The sequence below is a fragment of the Lemur catta genome, chromosome 1 (assembly GCF_020740605.2).
Source record: "Lemur catta isolate mLemCat1 chromosome 1, mLemCat1.pri, whole genome shotgun sequence".
NCBI classification, from domain to species: Eukaryota; Metazoa; Chordata; class Mammalia; order Primates; family Lemuridae; genus Lemur; species Lemur catta.
In genome coordinates, this window is record NC_059128.1 from 125,989,842 (window position 1) to 126,014,588 (window position 24,747).

Sequence of the window (24,747 nt, forward strand, 5' to 3'; positions counted from 1 at the left end):
AAATAAGAAAAACCATTTGAATTTTAACATTGACCACTGATTATTTATTTAATGGCTTTACATGTGGATATTAACAGTGTAAACAATACCACATATAACCATCAAGATACCTTGATTCAAATTTATAGGACTAGACTGACAGATTCAGATGGCTTAATTACATTTAAAAAGTTTTCTGAAAAAACACTGCCAATAAAAAAAATTGCCCATCAATAAGGTTGATATTATTTTTTAAAATGATTTTTGGTTATGTGCACATGAAGCAAAGTATATTCCACAAAATTCTTTAGGCACAGTCTGGTAAAATAGCTGCCAGAAAGAACAGAAAGAACTGTCATTTATCTCTTGTGAGCACGATTTCTGAAAGTTGAATGAGGGCGTCTCTTTCTGGGGATGGTCGAAGTTTACTGATCTCTCTTATTGCTTCATGGCAGTACCGCTGGGCGAGGTAGGTTGTTTGCTGCACACCGTCACTCTACGAGACACACAACAAAACAGAACAGATGCCTGTCACTGGCTGTATCGGCGCTTAAATTCCTCCTACAGTGGATTAAAACATACTTTTGAGCTCAGATGAGCTGAAGGGTCAGTTATACAGTTAATAGCCAAACTATGTTTCTAGTGTTCCCTTTCCAACTCGTAGTGCTAGTACCTTCCTCTGGCTGCTTTTAGGCCCTTTTCTAAGATTGAAGCAATTTTTATTCTATTAGCATTCAAAGCAACTAACTCATTGATACCAAGTACAATCTGTCTTGCTGTATTTTTTTACTTAAGTATCAGAGTTTTTAAAAAGTTCTACACATATAAAATATCTTTATACAAAATTTTAAATGAAAAAACCTAAAACAAAAAAGAATACAGACACCATAAAATCAAAGTCCAGAGAGGGCTTATGAAAATCAACAGTTCATTTCTCCCAAAGTCACCAGCTGCAGCCATTAATTTCTATTTCTTATTAATTTTAGTTATTATCTATTACTTTTTTTAAGATGAGGATTTAGCCTCCCCATACTGTGCCTCCTGGTCGTATCATTATATCACCATCTTTAGTCCTGGAGATACCATGTAGCATTGATTTCTGATTTTATCATGTATGAGGGTACCAGTCCTTCTGTTCTTTCCTTAGACTATACCATCACATTACTCTACCAATTTGCTTAAAATGTGACACATTTTAGTTTGCTGTGCCTTTTTGTACAGAAGCCTGCCTTCTCTTTTTTCTGCACATTTTGCTTTAGTACATATGCAAATAACCTACCCAGAAAGTGTGCATGGGAAGTCAACTTTTTAGTCCTTATGTGTGATAACTTTCTTTGGCCTTCAGATTTGATGGTTTAACTGAGTCGGGCACTCTAAGTTTAACATGCTTCCTCCTCATTTGGAAGGCCTTGCTCCACTGCCTTCTAGCATCTAGTGTTTTTGCTGTACACTCAGCCAGTTTTGGTGCCTTTTCCTTTTGTAGGTGACCACTTTTTTTATTTTCTTCCTGAAATATTTGTTACATGACTGTACTGATCCTCTTAGCTTTTTTAATTTTTCATTTCTTCCCTTTCTGTTTATACCTTTGGAAGATTTGCACAATTTCAGATGGCATTTCAGATGGCAACCCTTCTTTGGACTTAGTTTTTCACAATCATTTTCAATTTCTTAGAGCTTGCTCTTACTCATTTTTCAAATATTATCCTGTTCTTATTTTATGAATGCAGTATCTTCTTGGATCATCCTGTACTTATATTTTTCCTGAGTCTTTACTTCTGTTTATTTTGGTCTCTCTTGTTCAGCAAACTTTAATCAACGAGTAATCCTGAGTAGTCCATTCACATTTAATGAGGGACTAGGGACTAGATTTAGAAGCTCAGTAGGTGAACAGGGAGCTAGAATTTAGAAGACTTTGAAGAATTTGTTTAGAGAACATTACTGTGGGGTTTTTTTCTAAGTGCATTTCTGGGTGGGATGGCTGGAACTTCACTATTTTCATAAGAGCTACAATTAATTTCCTTCTTTTCAGTCCCACTTCTCACTCCAGCCTTTAGTAATACTGTTATTTCTGACGCCAGAACCTCTCTCAAGGATGCTAACTTCTTTATCAGCTACAGCTCCCACCTTTAGTTTTTATAGTACTGCCAAACCATCCTCCAAAAAGGCAGTGACCCATATTAGATTATAATGCTTAACAGAACAGTTAAAAGAGAAATATATTCCTTTTGGAAGAAGGGAAGAGATTGCTTTTTAAATGTTTTAAAAATATGAAAGGTAATTATTTGGCATTATTTCAAGTAATGCACTAAGTACAGATCAGATCTGCTTACTAACAGTGGTTTGCTCACTCCATCTCATTCACTAGATCTGTAAGTACAGATCAAATCTGCTTACTAACAGTGGTTTGCTCACTCCATCTCATTCACTAGATCTGTTGGTTCCAAATGACTTTGAGCTTGGGGATAGCTCGTTCTCAAGACAGTCACCCAAACCGAAAATTTGCAAAGAGCTGACTTCTACAGAAAATGTCTGAATATATGCAATATATTTGAAACAAGCCACTAGCCCCTGAACATTGAGTTAAACAGTTCTCTCTCTCTTTTTATTATTTTTTGAGACAGAGTCTCGCTCTGTTGCTCGGGCTAAAGTGCCGTGGTGTCAAGCTCACAGCAACTTCAAACTCCTGGGCTTAAGCAATCCTTCTGCCTCAGCCTCCCAAGTAGCTGGGACTACAGGCATGCGCCACCATGCCCGGCTAATTTTTTTCTATACATATATTTTTCTATATATATAATTTTAGCTGTCCAGATAATTTCTTTCTATTTTTAGTAGAGACGGGGTCTTGCTCTTGCTCAGGCTGGTCTTAAACTCCTGACCTCAAGCGATCCACCCGCTTCGGCCTCCCAGAGTGCTGGGATTACAGGTGTGAGCCACCGCACTCGCCCTAAACAGTTCTCTCTTAAGAAAAACATTTTAGTACAGTTTGCCTATGTTGGTTTTGATTTTTTTATTGATAATTTCTTTAGTCACCTTTATAACAGTTAATATAAGATGGACTAGGAAAGGCCAGTGATGATAGACTACTGTAATAGTCTGGCTGTAGGAAGGACAAGGGCATGGGCCAGGTTGCAGTCAAGTTTGGGTGACTGGGAACATAGGATGCTACTGATGGAGATGGGGAAGGCTGGTTCCAAACCAGTGGGTTTCAACCCTTCCTTCTCATTAGAATCACCTGGGTAACTTTTTAAACAAAATTAACGTCCAGGTGTTACCCAAGACCAGTTAGACTAAAATCTTTCGGAAGCAGTCTAGAAGAAAAATGAAAATTAATTAAAAATGAGAAAAATGACTTTTTCCTTCTCAGTTTTTGTCAAGAGTTGACTAAACTTAGTCTTGCATCTAAAATTTACTTCATGTTACATTATTTGTTTGGTTAAGGGATTTTAAAAATAATCTTACCTGTAATACATACTGTCGAGCTCTGTCCACATCTCCCGGCAAACTGAACCGTCTCATTATCATAGCATTCATTTCTGGAAACTAACCATAAAGTAAGAAAATCTAGTTATTGCTCTTGAGAGAATGAATCGAATGTTCTAACATTCGTTTGTAATGATAGGAAATAACAGTAAGAAACAGCAAAGAGGTGATCAAATGTCTAGATGATGTGGGGAGCAATAAACTGGCAACTAAAGAAGCTGAGCTAAGGGAGACATCCGCTGTCTATGCCTGGGCACTGCGTGGTGCACAGGAAAAGCAGCCACTGAGTCTGTGTTCATTCTGCTGTTCTGTCCTTAGTCCCAATATTGAGTGAAAAGCAGGAGGAATAAAGCACCTCTCTATAAAACAATATGGCTCTTAACCTTTAGACTGCAGCAGGACACCGGTATGGCCTGTTGGTACTCTCCCCCAGAGCTTCAGTTCGGCTAACAAATCCCCAGGTGACGCTGATACTTTCTGTTTCTGCTGACATTTTGAGAATGACTGGCCTCGGATGGTGGCGGGAATTAGGCATTTCACTCTAAGTACTAAATTGAGTGCCACTTGAAAGCTACTGAGGTTTCTGGGCAGAGGGTATTTATGAGCGCGCACAGCTCTGCCAAGCAGCTTAGAGTGTGGATTTGAGCAATGGCGCTTGACATGAACTGCATACTGGGAACATCTGAGGCAGTTTAAACACCACTGCTTGGATCCTGGTCCCAAAGATTTAGATTATACCGGCTTGGGGTTTTAGCCTGGGCAGCAGGGTTTTCAAAACTCCCCAGATATTTTAAATGTGCAGCCAAGGTTGAAAACGATTAAATTAGAGGAGACAAAGGTAGAGATACCCATCAGGTTACTGTAGTAAGTTACAAAAAGGACCAGAATTAAGCTGATGGCAATAAGATGGAAAAAAGAAAACAGGTACAAAAGGCAGTGAGGATAAAATCAATGTTCTACAATACTTAGCAACTGTTTAGGAGCATTTCCAACATTAACAGCGCAAGGAAGTGAGGATACCAAATCACTTCACTTCCTAGATCCCAGCTCTAGTCTTGGTTCTACCACCACCAGCTGCCACATCTGAGTGAGTTTCTTAATCTCTTAGGTGTCAGCTTCCTGATCTGTCTCGGGATCTGAAATCCTTCAGTTCTGACAGTTCATGGTTCCATGGAATAAGAGGGAAGATAAGATGTCTTTGGTCCTGGACATGTGCTTACAGCAGTTGCCAGTTCTTCCCTGGCAGTGAACCTGAGGGATGAAATAAGTTGTTGTCCTGTAACCATCACACGGTATTAGTAATGCTAGAAGAAAAAATTGGGCACACATAGAAAAACCTCAACTGAATGACGGCAGATGAAGTAATCACGTTCCTTTCAGAGCAAAGTATGTGTTAATACAACGTTCTAAACACGTAGAGGTTGCTAAGATGCTCACAGAATTTAAAGAGCCAGCAACTGCCTTGTTCTTAAATGAAAACCTGTAATTTGCTTTAGTTACTGATCTTTCAAGGATAATTTAAGCTTCACAAGAAAGCAGTCAGGAAAGCCCAAATCAATCAATTTTTGTGGTAAAAAGCCAAATCTGGTAGGCATTTGTTGTAGTTTTTTAATACCACATCCCCAAACTGGGTATCTGGATGGCCATATCCTTAACACTGATGTGATCCTCTCCTGGGCTTCTGGAAAAATTACCTTGTTTACAGCGTATAAGCTTTTCCTGCAGTACCAAGTGTGGTAAAATGTGCTGATTGGGTGGTTTCTCTGATACTGTTTACTATAAAAAGCACTGAAAAAGCAAAATTTGACAAAAAGTATTTGCATGGAGTGTGATTATATCCTTCCTTCAAAACATGCAGCATGTGCAATTTTAATATGCAAATACCAGACTCTGCCCCTAGACACTCCCCCAGCCCCTCAGTGTGTATGTGGAGAAGAAACGAGAAACATAATAGGAAGAACAGTTGCCTGCCTGCAGATTTAATGAGAAATAAGGAAAACTGTTTGCTCAGGCTCTGTTTTTAAGAGTAGGCAAACCACCTGTGCATAAGTCAGGTTCTAACTCTGTGAAATCTGTCCATGATCTAAACTGCCAGTGTGATAAGTAAATTGGATTAAGTTTACCCAAATAAAACTTGGGTAACTCTAAGGCAACAACTAGTTACCACAATAGCATAAGCCTGTGCAGCTGGTGCAGGGGTGGTGGTGGCAGTTGGACATATGGTGAGAGCCTGACATTTAGGTCTGGTGACTTATCAAATAAGGAAGGAAAGTCTTATTTTGTTTTTTTTAAAAGATATTTGAAAATTAATGTAGTCTCACTAAAGAAAGGAAAAACATTTCCATTTTGTTTCTGAGAATTCCAAAATCCAATCAACATAATGTTTTTGTTCTTAAAGAAAATATGTACGACACATAATGCTGTCATCCCTGGGATCTCTCTAGAAATCCTGAAACTTTTCTTAAATCCTCTGTACCAAATGTTATCCCCTGTACCAAACCTTTCAGAGAGATGTTAAACACAGTGGCATCCAAAGGAGAGGGAATTTCTGTCAAGTGCTGGGTTCAGCAAATTCCAATTCCAAGACAACCCATCACGCCAAGTTAAAAAGATAAAAGTGGTTTCCCAAGATTGCTTGTCCTAGTCCAGAGAGACTCAGGCTAACATTCACAAATGGAGAAGTTCAAAGACTATCTAATCTGCAAATAAAACTCACCTGCCTACAGAAAAGGATTACAAACATCTTAGAACTGCTCCGCTATACAGGCATGTTAACCACAATAATCGAGGTGTGACACGGAGGCTATTTTTTGGGTGTTGTCAGTGCCAGGGTGGACCAATTACCTGCTCTGTGGGAAGACCTGCTGGGTGTCGCACAAGCTTGTCCCGTGCTAACTTTATCAACATTACCAGTGGCAATGGTGACACAGGGATAGTAAGGGGAATACTGCTCTGCTATTTACCAGCTGCTTCATTTTGGTGAGGTGTAAGCGGCATTTATTTGTAGAATAGATATCATAATATCTGCCACAAAGACAAGTTGTGAGATTAGAGATAACAGATGAAAGAATCCTTTGTAACTTTCATGAAAAGAAGATACTGCACAATCTCATGCTATTTTTGTGGAATTTGTTTTACCCAAAATTAATTTTAGTGCTATAAATCTTTCGACAAATTTCTTAGTAAGAATCCTTTTTGACAGCGTAATCCACAGTAGAGTCTAAACTTGCTGTTTTATTAGAAAACAATTCATAAATACATATTTGACTAACTCTGGCCCATGTGCCACCAGGCAGAAAAATCAGTCTGCTTTTGCAGTGAGTCCTGTCCCGAGTCACTTCCTGCTTGGACGCGTTCTGTGTTCCCTTTTCTGAAGCTGCAACGCGCCGTTTGAACTCTTCCCCTTGCCTTCTGGGCAGATGAGGAGTGTCTGTCTGCTGAGCGTGAGTGGGTACCTCATGACTCTGGGGTTTCCCAGTGACATTGTAACCTTATTTGCTCTTTTTGCTTTAAAAAAACAAAAAAATCCTAGCATTTTTCAGTCTCTTGTAGATTACTGACAGATCAGTATGTAGGAGGGGTCCACTTCCCACCCACCCTCCATTGTACGTGAAGGCAGAATCAGCCCTTACTCCTTTGTGTAAAGGAAAGTAAATTAGTTTCTTTTGAAATATGCTCATTGTGAAACACAAGCAGAGGAGGCCAGCCTGTTCTCACCCGGTCATCTTAAGGTTTAAGTAGGATTCAATGAACTTAGCATCATGGGGCTCAGGACAAGATTTATAATTGCTAAGATTCCAAAAGTCTAGCAACCAAACCTTCTAGTAGACTGTAAGCTGTTTCAGGGAGGGTCTGGTTCCTTAGTTACCTTGATGATCCCAGAACCCGGCTCAATGGGGTCTTTACTGCGCTGGCTGGGTTTCAGCACACTCAGTCCATCACATTTACTAGCTGGCATCTGAGGAGTAAGTAATGTCTGTAGTTGTACAGATGGTAGCCAGTGACTAATTTTTCTCATCTCACGGATACTTTTACATTTACATGGCTCATGCATACTTTTTGTGGCTTTATGGTAAAACAAAATATTCCTCACTGATGCCTTAATGTATGAAAAGGAGTTTCATGAATTTTTGTCGGAACTTGGCACGTGTATTATGCTCTCCGAGTTCTGGCTGGCAAGTTAGTCTCACTGGGAGGAGAGACCCATTTATAGCTCACCTTTCACTTCTCACCTCAGCCTCAAAAGTTTGCAAGGATAGAGCTTGGCAATAATGAGGCCAAATGTTTCTACAAAGTGCCCCAACACCTACATTCACAGCCCGCATTCCTCGCTTGGCTGCTGTCCACTGGTGTGTTGGCCAAGGTAACGTGGCCCAGCCACCCAAGACATCGGCCTCCCCTGGGAAGAATCCCTCCAGCAATGGCTTTGCTGCATAGTGGACAAAAGATGATCTTTCCTCTTTCAAATCAGAAACTCATCAAAAGCAAGATCATTGGTTTCTGTATCAAAATGGAACCACCAACTTCTATGGAAGACATGAATCATCTTTGTAAATTTTAAGAATAGGGGCAGGGCTGGGCACAGTGGCTCACGCCTATAATCCTAGCACTCTGGGAGGCCGAAGTGGGAGGATCGCTTGAGGTCAGGAGTTCGAGACCAGCCCGAGCAAGAGCGAGACCCTGTCTCTACTAAAAATAGAAAGAAAAAAAAAGAATAGGGGCAAAGTCTTTGAAAGACTAAAAGTTACTAAAATGTTAGACCAAAGAGCTAGTTTTTAATTTCATGACATGGTGATACACATCTTCATTGCTTTGCCAAATAACAAATTAAATACTACTAAGATGAAAATCTATTAAAAAGATGTCCAAGCACCAGCCACTGTCTCACTTACTTTAAATAACACTTGGCACAGCCAAAGGCAACGTGCCAGGGTCCGGAGCAGGCTGTGAGATGTCTGCTTTGTATGTCGCTGCAGCGTTTTTGAAGCTTCCTAAGCCTTTCATCCACCAAGATGATGGAGGCAGCCTGACTTCCTTCCTTCCCTGACAGTCCCTCAGTCTGGAGAGGGAGGGACCGTGTGGCCCTAGTGCCTTCCACTGACTTCCTGGCATTTTGAGAGAATGGCCGAGGCTCGGAGGCCTCTCTCAGAGCAGCACAGTCCCCTTAAACTTCTAGAACTGGAGACTTCCTCAAAATTTCCTGTATTTGGAGGCCCTTGCCCTTCCCGTGCCTCAAGGTGCTCTGAGGAACACCAGAGTCCAGGCCTGTGATCAAGATGTGGACACCATTCACCTTGCCAGTGCCCCAAGTACAAAAATAATCAGAATGATACCTTAAATGCACCCAGCACTTCACAGTTTATAAAATTTAGGAATATTACCTCAGATAATCCTCACCACCACTCTGGGAGGAAGGCTGTAATTTTTTCAATTTTATGGATAAGGAAACAGGCTTAGAGAGGTGAGATGACTAGCTCCAAGACCTCAGGCACAGAGCCAAGGGCAAATCTAGACCCGTGGTCTCTGAACCTACCTGCTGAGAAGCAAACAAGACAGGGCCAGTGGCCAACCCGAGCTTCAGATCCGCTGATGTTGGTTTGCCCATCTGGTCAGAACACGAGGTGAAGTCCAGCACGTCATCTATTAGCTGGCGAAAGGAAAAGGGAATGTGAAAAGCACCATCGTGCCAACATCATGGCCACTATTCTCACTACTGAGACTGACACCCCGGGGGAAGATGCTGACCGTACCGACACACCACCATTCTTACAAGTAAGCAGCATACCCACCTGAAAAGCTATGCCCACGTTCTTTCCGTACTGATAGGCGATCTCGTGCACCACTGGGTCAGGGCATCCTAGAACGGAGACCTGAAACACAAAGCGGATTCTGAGAAACTGCTGCCAGACGGAAGCGAGGCAGCCGGCTGCTTGGTGGAGGGGTCACGTGTGTTCCTTGAAATGAGAGGTAGTGAGGCTAGACTGTGTACAGCCAGGAGCTACGACGGCAGAGGGAGGCCAAGCACGGACAAAATAGTGTTTTCCATGAAAGAATTTCAGTCTCGGATTGTTTTCTTAAATCCTAAGCAAACTATCCTTTCCCCAACCCCCTCTTTCAGACAGGATAAGCAGTCTTTCCACTGCTAAGGAAAAACTGAGCTACAGCTAGACTAGTTCTGCTGGTAACAGGCTAAGTAAACCTTTCTGACATGCAGAAGAAATGGACCCTAGCGTGTGACATACTGGCTTCCAGCACCCAGCAAACTGGCCCAATTGTTGTTGGCTTTAATAACCTTTATGGATTGATCCTTCATCTTGGAGCTAGAGATCTAACGTCATCGCACACGATGCTGCCACAGATTTCCCCATCTGTAGTCCTTTCTTCTAATAATCTTGGGTGAGTTCACTGATTTCTGAATGCAATTATTTCTTTTTGTTTGTTTGTTTGTTTGTTTTTTTGAGACAGAGTCTCGCTGTGTTGCCCGGGCTAGAGTGAGTGCCGTGGCGTCAGCCTAGCTCACAGCAACCTCACACTCCTGGGCTCAAGCGATCCTCCTGCCTCAGCCTCCCGAGTAGCTGGGACTACAGACATGCGTCACCATGCCGGGCTAATTTTTTCTATATAGATTTTTAGTTGGCCAGATAATTTCTTTCTATTTTTAGTAGAGACAGGGTCTCGCTCTTGCTCAGGCTGGTCTCGAACTCCTGACCTCGAGCAATCCACCCACCTCGGCCTCCCAGAGTGTTAGGATTACAGGCGTGAGCTACCGCGCCCGGCCTGAATGCAGTTATTTCTTAATGTGTCTGTAACAGCCTTAAGCCTCGTGCTTCAGACCCAGATGTCATTTCATATCAGAAGGATCCGCACTGGTCTTACTGTTTCCACATTTCTCTTGCAAGAACTAATGTAACTGTGTAAAAGCTGCCCCCCTGCCCGCTTTCAGTGGGGAAGAAACTGGACTTCCAAAGCCTTCTTTAAACTCCAGAAAGACTGGCTGGCAGCAGCCCTGTGCATTCCCCACCACTGTGCTGAGCGTGCTAAGCAGGAAACAAAGCCAGGGCAGAAAGCAGAGGGGGAGGGGGGCGCCGGTCTCTGCTGCACAGGACAGGAAGTGTCTACGCTGACTGTCAATGAGAAAGCCAGATGAGGCTCTGCAGTAGGGACGGCTGATGACAAGCCTGTCCGCTGACCCTCAGTCCCTCCCTCTGTGGTTCTCTGGTCAAAGACCACACTTCGCTCGGACATCGGCCTGGCACAGCGGTGCCAGCCCTGTAGTTAACTGCCAGGGTTGGATTCATGCCCCTTACAGTTGCCAAGTGATCGTGGCATGTTGCTTAATCATCCTGTGCTTCAGTTTCCTCATCTGTACCATGCAGAAATAACAGACACCTGCCTCCTAGAGTTGCTGGGAGAAATAAATGTGGGGCTACATTTAAGCCCTCAGTGTAGTGCCTGGCATCTGGTTAGAACTCAGTATACATTTGCTATTATTAATAATCATCATCTTCCTCGTCCTCCTCCTCCTCCTCTACTGGATCCAGAAACGGGAGCCTTGGTGCTGTCCATGCACCTCTGCTAATTCAACCCAGATCACGTAATGTCCTTCCTCAGCCCTGTGACTGCTTTTTGACAACTAATGAAGTCTGTGACCATGTAACCCTTGGCTGTAAGTGATGATAAAACTGCACACACCATAAAAGCTCGGGTGGCTACTTACTTGAGTGAATAAAATGCTCATAACTGCTGTCAACAGCAAAGACCTTACCACTAGCGGCCCCTGACCCTTGGCCTCCTCTTTTCAACTAAAGAGTCTGGGAGACCATGGAGGACAATCTAGAAACTTCGAAAGAAGCCAAGATACCCATGATGCATCAACTTGGCTCGAAGGATGGGAGCGTGGCAAGGTTTGGGCTGCCTGGGATAAGCTGAGCTCGGAACAGAATGATATTCCTTTTTCGAGGCAGAAATAACTGATAATGAGGCAATCTCCTGTAACAACATTAATGCCATTTCCTCAACACAAAGCCAAATGGAAATATGAACTTTTTTCCTGAAAAGTAAAAGATTAAAAAAAAAATTATTTCTAAACTTAATGAGTTAAAATTCATGGAACACATATGATCAGCACTTTGTATTAGTTTAGTTAAACCTCACACCATCCCATAAATATTTATTATGTGGCTGGGGGTGGTGCTCATGCCTATAATCTCAGCACTTTGGGAGGCTGAGGTGGGAAGATCTTGAGGTCAGGGTTTCGAGACCAGCCTGGGCAACACAGCGAGACCCTATCTCTAAAAAAAAATTTCTAAAAACTTGGCTGGGTGCAGTGGCGCACGCCTGTAGTCCAGCTACTCCAGAGGCTGAGGCAGGAGGATTGCTTAGCTCAGGAGTTCAAGGCTCCAATGAGTTATGATCACACAACCGCATTCCAGCCTGGGCGACAGAGTGAGACTCTGTCTCAAAACAAACAAACAAAACCTTCTGATGTGGTTGATGATGATAAAAGCTAACAATTCCTGCCCTCCCTACTCACATCTGCTAACAGAGAAATGAGCTCCTTTTCAACGGGCAGCTTCTGCCTCACACACAGTGGAAGAACAACTAATTACTCAGATTTCAACTACCACAGTGTAAAGACCACCCCAGAGTCCTGTCCCCCATACCCAGGAAAGGACTGTCTGGACCTACGGCAAGAAAACCAAAAACTGCTACCACGACTAAGAAAATCAGACGCGACACAGCACAACACACTAAATGGCACGGACGTGCACGGACTGGAAAGGAACACTGCTTGCTTGCGCCCAGCAGTAGAGAGATGCCTCACGTCTTGCTGCAAGTGGGTGGAGCATGAAAAATGATTAAGTAAAAGAAAGTGGAGCTTGACTAATTGTTCTGCTCAAAGCAGATGCTACAGCTGGGCTGTATCGTGCGTACGTGCGTCCTTCCTGTCTCAGCCTCCCAGATAGCTGGGACGACACGCGGGCACCACCATGCCCGGCCTAAGCAACTCTTATGTGTGTGCTACCCTAAGAAGCATATTCTGATACATACCTGTATTGTGACATTAGATACTAAAAATGGTGAAGCAGGCCGGGTGCAGAGGCTGACACCTGTAATCCTAGCACTTTGGGAGGCCAAAGCGGGAGGATTGCTTGAAGCCAGGAGTTCAAGACCAATTTGAGCCAGAGTGAGACCTCATCTCTACAAAAAATAGAAAAATTAGCTGGGTATGGTGGCGCTGTAGTCCCAGTTACTTGGGAGGATCGCTTGAGCCCAGGAGTTTGAGACCAGCCTGGGTAATACAGCGAGATCCCATCTCAAAAAAAAAAAAAAGAAAACTTGTGGAGAGTATTTCCCACCACCATAGGAAATAACATTAAAACAGGGTGTTGTCAAAAACCAACTGAAAATATTGGGAGAAAATATGTGCAACATAATATCACAGATAAAAAGCTAATATTCTTAATATTAATATATAAAGAGCTCTTACAAACTGAGGGGGAAAAAGACAAAATACCCAATAGAAAAATGGGCAAAGGACATAAGCAGACAATTCACAAAGTGTAAAGCTGTAAGAAAAAACAGCTCTGAACCATCTGAAAAAATGTTCACCCTCACTCAGAAAGGAGAGACGTAAATTAAAACTCCATTGCAATATGGTATCTGTTAGGTTGGCAAAAATGCAAAAGTCTAATGCCACGTTTAGTTAGTGAGGGTGCAGGACAGGCAGGACACTCGAACTGCTGGTGGAAACGCACACGGGGACAGCCTCAGTAGAGGGAAATTTGATAGTGTCCAACAAAACTACACAGGCCCTAAATTTACCCTGAAAGCACACTTCTCTCAACACAAAAACCCATTTACACAAGGTCGGCCGTTGTACTATTATCTTTAATTGTAAAACCTAAATGCTTGTATACAGAAGTGTGGCTCAGTAAACCATACTACATCCATACAACGGGATATGATACAGCTGTTTTAAAAATGAGGAAGATTCTACCAATCAACATGGAATCATTTTCACAATATATTGTTATTTGCAGAAAGCAAGGTGCAAAAGCAAAACAAACAAGTAGTCCAATATCTTACTTATTGTTTAGTAAAAAAGGAAAAATAACATATGAATACATGTGTGTGCTCATTTGTGCAAAAAGAAACAGAGGAAGGAGGAACCAGACAATGAGACTGTTCCTTGCAGGGTCGGGGGAAGGACGGCAGTGTGGGAACAGGCCAGAGGGTGAAGAGGGGGATAGCCTTTTGTACCGTTCGGACTTTTGGGGGCTACGTTAATGTTTTCGAACACTCAAAATAATAACAAGGCCGGGCTCACGCCTGTAATCCTAGCACTCTAGGAGGCCGAGGCGGGTGGATCGTTTGAGCTCAGGATTTCGAGACCAGCCTGAGCAAGAGCGAGACCCCGTCTCTACTAAAAAATAGAAAGAAATTATCTGGACAACTAAAAATATATATAGAAAAAATTAGCCGAGCATAGTGGCAGGTGCCTGTAATCCCAGCTACTCGGGAGGCTGAGGCAGGAGGATTGCTTGAGCCCAGGAGTTTGAGGTTGCTGTGAGCTAGGCTAACACCACATCACTCTAGCCTGGGCAACAGAGTGAGACTCTGTCTCAAAAATAAATAAATAAATAAAATAACAACAACAAAACCCTCAAAACCAAAACACAAAATCAGTAAGAATGGGAGGGAGCCCCTGTAATGCAATAAAAATGAATAGAACCAAATAATATAACCACACTGAAACCGTGGTGTTAGATGCATTTGGAGCTATCAGTGTGATTCCTCATGATTCTGAATAACTATGAGTGGACACAGAAAGATACATACATGCACATATGCACACACATTATATAACACATATATGTATTTCCTAGCTCTGTCCACTCAAAGGGCCTAGAAACAATGACACCCAGCCCAGATTTTGTTTCTAGACACCACTGTCTACCACAAGGAACTTGGGCTCCTTGGAGACACGTTGGATCCCAGGGCTGGGAAGTACAGAGTGACCCTGAAGCATCTATGTGCTGAAAGGTCATGAGAACTAGCACACAGGGCCTTCCCCATTGGCCAAATATGGGACAATTGAGCATTGAAATAAATGATAATGAATTGTAATTCACAGACTAAAATAAGAATCCAAGAGCACACACAGATAAGAGCTTCCTTACAATAGAATATCAACTCCATTGTAGAGTGACAAAGAAGGAATGACGGTTGGAACAAGTGCCATTTGGGAACCATCACAGTAATAACTGCCTCAGGAAAGAATCACAAAGAGATGCTAAAACCAGAGGGTGAGAGTTTGATGAGAAACCGAATATTTACATAATCTGAAAATACTTCCTCCGAAATAGGGAGAAATAGTAATTTCAGAGGGAAGAAACCTGGCAGACAGCACCCTAATCAAGTGATCAAAGCACACGTCTCCAGTGCTGGGCTGGAGAGACGCCACGTGCCTCCTGATGTGATAACTGAGAAGCCAGCACTGTCTCTGTCGTGCTCCTGCCAGAACTTCATAACCTGAATCTGATGTTAAACATCAGACAAATCCAACTTGAGAGGCTCAACAGCATAACTAGGCTGCATTCTTCACAGTATCGAGGTCATAGAAGACAAAGACAGACTAAGGAACTGTTCACATCAAAAGAGACTAAAGATTCATGACAACCAAATGCAACACAAGATCCTGGACCAGAAAAGTTTTTTTCCCTTTTGTTAGAACAGTTTTAGGACAATTGACAAAATTTGAATAAGGCCCATCGATAAAAAACAAACAAAAAAACCCCCAAACCAGTATTCTCTGCTAATATGACCTACAAAACAAAGTTCTACAGTGCACTCTGGAGCTTTGAAAATAAAGTGGCAGGAGGAGAGTCCACCGATTCCAGGCCACAAGTAGCCCTGGAGAGAACAGAAATTCAGAAAAATATCCTGAGCAAATCAAGGCAGGAGGTCCTTACCCAGTTCTGGGTTCGGGTCCCAGCTTAGCCACTGTCTAGCTGAGTAACACTGGACAGGCCACCTGACTTCTCAGGTCTCAATCCCATCAGATTTTCCAGGGAACAAGTCACACCCTTCACTGGTAAGCTACAGAATGTATTTTGCATGACCGTGTATGCAAATAAATAGCCCATCATCTTTTGATAATAAAATCAATTCTATTTTAATATGAGTTACAACAATCCTCCTAGATGGCCTTCTTTTAGATTTTCATATTATTTCCACTAAAAATATAATTAGAAAAGGGGGGGGTGCGAAGAAATGGTGTCCTTAGTAGAATAAATTATAAGCTTTTAAGTTTCCTTCAAATTTCCTAAACATTTTAGAACCCCATGAGGTCTATAATAATTCTGATCTTTAAATGCCCCTTATCCCCTCTTTCTGGTATGTCTAATTGCTTTGCATGCATTCCTTTGGAGTTCGTATGGCTTTGCATTTTAAACACGAAGAGTACATAAAAATAGCAATTTTGAATACATAACACCTCTGGAATATTTCCACCCATAGGCACTTAAATATAGAAACTTGTATTCAAAGAGCTCACACACCATGATTTTGCTTTATTATTCTAACTGCTCCGGAGTTTGGGAACAAATCACATGCAAAGTAGGCAGTTCTGGGACGATGCCAGCATGCCTCCTAGTGGATGGCATAAAACATGTCGTCTGAGCCATGCTGATCTACATGTCCACCGCTTAGCTGCTAATCTTTGAAGCACTGGGGTGCTCTTTATAAAGAATACACGTGCATTATGTTTGGCTTCTTAAGCAGAGGGCAGTGACCACAATTAAGACTTTCCTGAATTGACAGGTCCATTTCCTTGGACCCTTGGTAAGGTTCCATTACGGAGTGAATTTCTGTTCTGGCTGCAATGCAGTGCTGCCCTCCTGTCCCTGGCGGATGTCTACTTTGTGTGAACAGTGACTCTGTTTCCAATTCCTAAAGGCCCCTACCTGCTAGCATTTCTAAATGGCCGTCCCAAACTTGTGAGATTATCAGCGAGCTTCACTAAACTCACTAGTGTGCCGTAAGAGGGTGAATCCTGATCTTCAGGGAAACTGGGGCCGTCAAGGCTATATCGTAGAATCAATGAATACCTTCATGGCACCCACTCTAAACGGCCCATTCTCTTATTAAGCACCCAGTGTCTACTGCATTTTCTTCTGCCTCTTTTTTTAAAAAAAACCACATTTGTAATTTCTTGGAAATACAAACATAATAGTCCTTTTCAAGAAAAAGACAAAAATGTCTGAGATTGTAGCTGGCATGTTCTACACAACGGGTTTCGATTAGGTCTTTTTAGGAAGAAAATGTTGTCCTCATTCTTTTCAGCTCACAGTTAGACATTTCTTGACACTTTTCAAAACAGACACCGGCAAAGGCCTTTTCCACCTGACAGGTCTGAGAAAAAGCTCTTCAGCTCTAATTATGTTAGGAGTGTGTGACGACAGCAATTTCTATTTGACCCTCAGAGGTCTTCCTTTCTTGTGGCTCTCATTACACGGGACTGTCACTTGTCTAAGTTTTGTCTCTGTCACCTGTTAGGCTAAGAGGTGGTCAGATGAACAGTTCTATGCAGAGATTGTTTCTCATTCATGAGCTAACAATGAATACCACACATTAGTCTACACATTAAAGATAACACTGATTTAAAAAATACGCATATATGTGAAGAACAGAAGGCAGGCCAGGGAGGAAGCAGAGGAAAAGTTATAGTTCACATTCAATTTATACTCTGAAGCAATACGGCTTGTTTATATTTCATGTAAAAATACTGGAAGGGTCTACTACTCATAAAAAAGTATGTAGAGCAATCTAATAGATATTTCCTCCTGGGTAAATATTATATTTAAGAACACAGCACTTCATAATGTTTTAAAATGTCAGAAATAGTGTGACAACAATCTTATGAGATAAATTATTTATGATAAGTTGTTCAAAGTGGCGCTTAGATTGGGGAAAATCTTAAATTTGTTTTGATTCAAAATTCTTGGGAGGGAAAGATGAAATGTTAACGTCTGCGTGTCAGAAGGAGATAGCAAAAATGAAAACCACAACAGAAGTTCTCTGTTGTTTGCAGTTGTAATTCTTTCCTCATTGACCTCTTGGGATTTTGGATACTATTTTAAGGTTCTCCAGTGAAATATTTTTTTGGAGAATTAGCTCCTAAGAAAGAGCAATAAGGTGTTTTTTTGTTTGTTTGTGTTGTTTTGTTTTCTTAACTTAGAAAAAGACAGAACGTACATACTGCTTTACAACTGTTGGCTATCAGACTTGCAGTCTTCTTGAAGGTCTTTTCAAGGTAGTGTGCAAATCTTTCATTTTCATTTTCTTTTGACCCTAGCTGAAGAAATTCACCTGTAAACAAGGAAAAGGGTCATTTGAGATGTGGTTTTATTGCCTCGCTAAATACCAGGATTGATTAAAACAGAAGAAAAATCAGAAGCAACCTACCACGCACCAAATCTTCAATAACTTGGGTTAAAATAGATATGACAGTTGTATTTCCAATTCGTGCCAGAGCTATAGACGCTGCAGAAAGGATTAAATCTCCAGCAAGAACAGCCTAGAAAAGAGAAGGGGGAAAAAGCACTTTCAGAGACAAGGATCAGAGCAGCGGTACAGGGATGAGGCCAACCCGTCAGAAGATAAACGCAGACCAGGAGAGAGGGCTCGTCTGGGATATCAGTTTTTTCATCTTCCCCTAACTCAGCAGGATTGCGTCACGATCAGCTACAGCTTTGGGACAATGCTTGAACTGCACTGGCTTTCAGAGATGACCGTTTCTATCTCCCCGATTCACAGCTGAAGAAACGAATGCCCAGAGCGGGAGGGCAGCTTCCCCACCACCCCCACCAAAACGCAGCTGCTGTCAGCCTGGCTACACTGGGTCACTTGCTCTCGTGTCAAAGATGCCCTTGTGCCTTTCTACTAACTTCAGCTCAAAAGTCCTCCTTCCCCTTCTTCACTGAGCAGACCCATCTGCGTCATCAGCTCAGACGCCACCTCCACGAAGTCTCCCAACATGCCCGCGCCTGGTCAGATGCCTGCCTTGTGTGTGAGCGCCACAGCCCGTGCATGCTGCTGCCACCACGCCTGGCACCCCGGGAAGCATCTCAGCTAGTAAGGAACACGCCCCAGCGTGTGGCACACTTTTGTTTAACGAGAACTAAACCAGGGAATTTTGGTTCCAAGTTCAATGCTCTCTGCACCATATTACACTGCTGTTCCTTCCTGGACAAAACGATTTTTTCATTGAACTCTAGGTAATCAATATTTTTCCAGTCTTCTTCAGATTGTGAGTGGATGTCCCCACTGTATTAGCAACTACTTACAGATAACTGTATGCACAGATGAAAGCACACACTCACAGCGCTGTTTTCACGTTGCGATACACAGTACACACGCGTGTGTCTACTCATGTACCCCGACATCGTTAGCAGCTTGGGGCCGGGACCCCTGGGTCTTCATCCCTTTCTTCTCCCGGCCCCAGGGATTCTGGACACCAAAACGTCCCAGCAGATGACACTGAAGCCACAAACTGTGCATGGCTGGGAGTGAGGAGCTAAGGGAAGGAAGAGCCGGCAAACCCAGGCCGGGGGTGACAACGGCCCAGAGAAAGGGCCTGGTGTGAGTGGATTTTCATACCAGCAACACTATGGTTGTGGTTCAGAGACAGGTAACCATGGGGGCAGCCCTGTCACAGCTGACAGGGGCAGGTGAGGGCGGCACACTTGTCCTTCACCTGCCCCCAGAAAGAGGCCCCAACAGCGGCGGACACCGCTGGGGCTCGCCCAGGAGACCATCATTGGCTCTCTCCATCCTCCTTCCCTGCCCGGGGCTCCAAATGAAGCTTAGGTGTGGCCCTGCCTGACGACAGACGCAGCCGATCGCAGCGATGAACCACGAAGCCACCCGCGGCCTCTCCAGAATCAAACTCCACCCTCTTTTTGCCAACATTCTGATGAACAGAATTCTGTCCATAGCACATAAAACCTTTTCAACTAAAAGTGGCAAAATATTGCACATAAATGAAATTTTAGGACTTGATTTTTCACAGCAAACTCATTTACGTTAAAACCTGCATGTGAAGATAACAATGAACATATGTATTTCTTTTAATAAGGATAATTACTAGCACTCTGGGAGGCTGAGGCGAGGATTGTTTGAGCTCAGGAGTTCGAGACCAGCCTGAGCAAGAGTAAGACCCTGTCTCTACTAAAAATAGAAAGAAATTAACTGGACAGCTAAAGATATATAGAAAAAATTAGCCGGGCATGGTGGCACACGCCTGCAGTCCCAGCTACTTGGGAGGCTGAGGCAGGAGGATCGCTTGAACCCAGGAGTTTGAGGTTGCTGTGAGCTAGGCTGATGCCACGGCACTCTAGCCTAGGTGACAGAGTGAGACTCTGTCTCAAAAAAAAAAAAAAAAAAATTAAGGATAATTAAACAAGAAGGAACCAGGAACCAGGTATTATAAACATGTGAGGGCGAGTTATATTTGCATAAACTTTTTGTTTGCTCATCAACTGGGCAAGTCGGCCCGTGGAGGAATGTGTGCCCGCAGATACTTGTGGTCAAAAGGCCTGTATGTCTTCATTTTTATTTGTTCAACTTTATTCCCATTCCCAGGATTTACACATCCTTAAACAAAAGTCCCTATTTCACAAACTCGCTTCAAGGAATGCTAATAAAATAACATGGAAACATGCTTTAAAATATGCATATACAGGGCCGGGCATGGTGGCTCACGCCTGGAATCCTAGCACTCTGGGAGGCCGAGGCGGGTGTTCGAGACCAGCCTGAGCAAGAGCGAGACCCCATCTCTACTAAAAGTAGAAAGAAATTATCTGGCCAACTAAAAATATATATACAAAAAATTAGCCGGGCACAGTGGCGCATGCCTGTAGTCCCAGCTACTCGGGAGGCTGAGGCAGGAGGATCGCTTAAGCCCAGGAGTGTGAGGTTGCTGTGAGCTAGGCTGACGCCACGGCACTCACTCTAGCCTGGGCAACAGAGTGAGACTCTGTCTCAAAAAAAAAACAAAAAAACAACAACAACAAAAAAATGCATATACAAACCAAACCCAACTATAGAGCTGCTATTTCAAAAGGTAAAATTTTCATGGTAGAAAAGTATCACTCAGAAGTTTCTTTTTCTTTTTTTAGTTTTATTTATTAATATTTGCCTTGACACTTACATGTGGCAGTCAATCAACAAATATTTAAGAATCTAAACCTAATCTGGGTAATCTCAGCTCAAAAGTAAAATGTAGGATTCCCCATGAAATACATTTTGTGGAAATCCATGCAAATACTTTTCCTTAAAACCAAAGGAATTCTAGATGAAAGTGTGAAGAACCAGAATTACTAAATTTATTTTTCTATGGTATTTTCTATTATCTATTAAACATCTGTATACCAACAAGACATAAATACTTTTGTTTGAATTTAGAAGACCACATTTGAGCATACCTATTTTATTTTAATGATAAAAATCTGAAAAACAAATTCGATCCAAAAAGCATGTGATTTGGCAAGGATTTTAAAAAACCAAAAAAAACCCATACCTTCTTTTCACCCCAGATCTTATTAACTGTGTGTCTTCCTCTTCGAGAACTTGCATCGTCGATGACGTCGTCGTGAACCAGACTAGCGGTGTGGATCATTTCTGCAATTAAGGCTATGGCGCGCTGGCTGGCTTGCACATCTCTAGTTAACAGAAAGCAATGCTTTTTAACAGATGCCGCTTAGAACCTTCTCAGCAATCACCTAGTGAAAACTGGACATCGGATCTAGGACAAAGAATTTTATTTCTCTAAGAGAAACTGTATAAAGACTTTGGCTTCCCTACAGAGCCATTTCTATCATTTGGAGAACATTTAAAAAATGCACGAGAAACTCTGCTAAGACTATATATGGACTCCGTATTAAGAAATAGAAGTGAACATCTCAGAAGTTTGGCCATTGGGCTAAAGAATCCTCTTTATAGTAGTGGTCTTGGTCAGTTATTCAAGGTTACAATTAGGTTGCAATTAAATATCAGGATGAACAGGGAAGATAGGTGAGGAGATTTTTTAAAAAGTGCATTAAAGAACCAACTGTCACGATGTTCAAAGTTTTTAATACTGTCTTAAATGTTTAATATGACAATCTCAATAACTAAGAATGTTTGCAAAAACTTTCTTCCAATTCAGATTTAACCTTTGCATTAGAAATTTAAACTTTTATTAAATATTTCCCAAGGTTAACACAAACTACAGGGTAAGTACTCTTAAGACACAGTACATAGAAGTGAATTTTACAGTTAAAAGGGAATGTTCTCCAGTTTCTTTTTAATCATTATCACCATAATCCTTATGGGAATTTTTAAAAACTGAATTCCCAGAAAAATCAACCTGGGGAAAGAACCACTGAATTTTTGGAACCCAAAACATATGCCTAACTTAAACACACATGAAACAAATGCTTCACTTATTCTCACCGCCAACTTTTCAACTACCATCAGGTTATATCTTAGAGGGGAAAAAAGTACAAGGGATGTAGAAATATGACCTTTTCTTTAAAATTCTAATATAGGCCAGGCACGGCGGCTCATGCCTGTAATCCCAACACTTTGAGAGGCCGAGATAGCAGGATCCCTTGAAGCCAAGGGTTCAAGACCAGCCTGGACAATAGCAAGATACCCATCTCTACCCCCCCTAAAAAATAATAATAATTTGAATATCCATACCAAATAATGTTCATTCTGATTCCTCAGACCCAGCAGAAAGTGATGAAAAATGAAGTATCACTACATAAAAGATGCTGGAATTTAACTACAGACACTAAATCATATGCGATCTTCTGATTTTGCTTTAAATATAAATTTTAAAACATGATACCCTGCCAGATCCTCTTACCTAAGGCCTTAGAACTAAACCCTAGAACCTTCCAACTGCTTTGCTTTCAGCCTGGAAATCACTTGTAAAGTGGTACTCTTTATTAATATTTCAGTGAGAATATTTGTAATGCTTCCAGATCACAACACATTCTTCTAAGGGGGAAGAACTAAATCAAAAGCAAAGGATGGGAGGGACAAATTGTCACATAAAACCAATTCAGTAAATAAGAAAATAGAGGTTCCCATGGCTTTAAAGAGCTGGCTCCTGAATCCCTCAGTGAGACACTCTGATATTGTATGAGCAAGCTTAAATATTTTTCAGGCAAATTTACTAGGCCATTATCTTCTTTAAATTGAATGCGCAGGAAACGATGTAGACTTTTGCTTTTTTTTTTTTTTTTTTTTTTGAGACAGAGTCTTGCTTTGTTGCCCAGGCTAGAATGAGTGCCGTGGCGTCAGCCTAGCTCACAGCAACCTCAAACTCCTGGGCTCAAGCAATCCTTCTGCCTCAGCCTCTCGAGTAGCTGGGACTACAGGCATACACCAACATGCCCAGCTAATTTTTTGTATATAGATTTTTAGTTGGCCATATAATTTCTTTCTATTTTTAGTAGAGACGGGGTCTCGCTCTTGCTCAGGCTGGTCTCGAACTCCTGACCTTGAGCGATCCACCCGCCTCGGCCTCCCAGAGTGCTAGGATTACAGGTGTGAGCCACTGCGCCCGGCCAACTTTTGCATTTTTTAAAATATAAAGGCCATTATTCGGAATATTTTCTCAAGTATTTTTTTTTTTTTTTTTTTTTGGAGACAGAATCTCGCTCTGTTGCCCAGGCTAGAGTGAGTGCCGTGGCGTCAGCCTACCTCACAGCAACCTCAAACTCCTGGGTTCAAGCGATCCTCCTGCCTCAGTCTCCCAAGTAGCTGGGACTACAGGCATGTACCACCATACCCGGCTAATTTTTTCTATATGTTTTTAGTTGTCCAGCTAATTTCTTCCTATTTTTTGTAGAGACGGGGGTCTCACTCTTGCTCAGGCTGGTCTCGAACTCCTGACCTCAAGCGATCCTCCCGCCTCGGCCTCCCAGAGTGCTAGGATTACAGGCGTGAGCCACTGCGCCCGGCCTCTCAAGTGATTTTCGATCTAATAAAATAAACACTCCCTACTAGTTAGGAGTAGAACTTACCTTAAAACAACTGTTAAGGCCTCTAGCCTTTCTCATGCATTCATAGCTGGGCACCACTTCCATTAGCACAAATTATGTCAGCAGACAGGGGTTCCTGCTGGGAAGTTGTAGTAAAATGGCAGCGCTCACTGAGACACTTTTTTTTTTTTTTAAATAATTTGAAACTATTAAAACAAAGATTTCTTAAAATATTTTAAAATGTTATAGACCACTCTATATGCATATAAAAATGTCATTTTGCATGGGCAAAAAAAAAAAATCAGGATTCTTGCTTAGAGTGTAATGGGCATTGTGACACAGCCTCTACATACAATAGACGTCATATTTTAGATGCTACGTAATTCTATCTGATATATTTTTTCCTGTGCAATTAGGCTTTAATGTGTGTCTGCGTATATCTGGAAAATTCTGTCACTGCTTACACATAACATAATGGTGGGAGAGATGAGCAAAATTTACAGATTACAGAAAAACCTCACACTGTCTTTAAGATGAAATCTCCAAAGTGCCAAAGTGAGTCATGCCTTCAGAAAGCTGGGCACCATTTCTACTTCCTACTGTGAAATAGATGCCACCCTTTCCCAGCTTCTGGGAGAGGTGACAGGCAAGGTAGCATGAGAAAAAGAGGCCCTTGGCCTTGGAAGTTGGCTATGTCCTCTGTACTTCAGACCTGCAAGACTGTGCTACAATTCAGCAAGCCAGGCAAGACATTTCTCTCTCCCCTTCATTAGGTCAAAAACATTTCTTTTTAATAACAAAGAATTTCAAACATACATAAAAATAGATGGAATAATATGAACCCCCCCAAAACCCTTAATTCAGCTTACATCTTACTTTAAAAAGGAGTTTTACTCCATTCATACTAATACATAATGTGAAGTTTTAAACAAATGACAAGTACAGCCCCAGCGTGGCGGTTGCAGCGTGGGTGGGAATCCACAGCAAAGGCGCCATCCCTCAAAGCAGGAGCGATGCCTGTGAGCCCAAACACGCTGGCCACCATCCCTGGTCCCTGCCTATTCACCTTCGTAAACTTAAAGCAGCACACCAGGCCCAGAATGAAGTTTCTTTTTGGTGAGAATGATGGTTTGGTAAAAGCTCGATCATAAAAGTCATAGGTATGTTAGCAATTGAATAGGAAGAGAAAAGAACTGACATCCGAAAGCAGCAGCTCTTGAATATTTTCAGATTTAGCTGCAGGTAACAG

The 24,747-nt window shown here is 42.1% G+C and overlaps 1 protein-coding gene across 3 annotated transcripts in view; it reads right to left on the bottom strand.

Annotated features, from left to right (window-relative positions):
* Window positions 1-15: 15 nt before the first annotated feature.
* The window catches only part of PDSS1 (decaprenyl diphosphate synthase subunit 1), a 37,883-nt gene continuing 13,151 nt past the window's right edge, over window positions 16-24,747 (bottom strand). For 2 of the 3 annotated variants that reach the window (XM_045533445.1, XM_045533451.1), the window contains exons 5-11: window positions 21,044-21,185; window positions 17,929-18,040; window positions 17,723-17,832; window positions 9,249-9,329; window positions 8,993-9,106; window positions 3,439-3,519; window positions 16-475 (exon numbers count right to left, since the gene is read on the bottom strand). In XM_045533445.1, the coding sequence (XP_045389401.1) occupies window positions 335-475; window positions 3,439-3,519; window positions 8,993-9,106; window positions 9,249-9,329; window positions 17,723-17,832; window positions 17,929-18,040; window positions 21,044-21,185 (781 nt within the window). In that variant the 3' untranslated portion in view covers window positions 16-334. Of the gene's footprint in view, window positions 476-3,438; window positions 3,520-8,992; window positions 9,107-9,248; window positions 9,330-17,722; window positions 17,833-17,928; window positions 18,041-21,043; window positions 21,186-23,540; window positions 23,635-24,747 lie in introns of all 3 variants that reach the window. The other variant, XM_045533460.1, reaches the window with a different exon arrangement.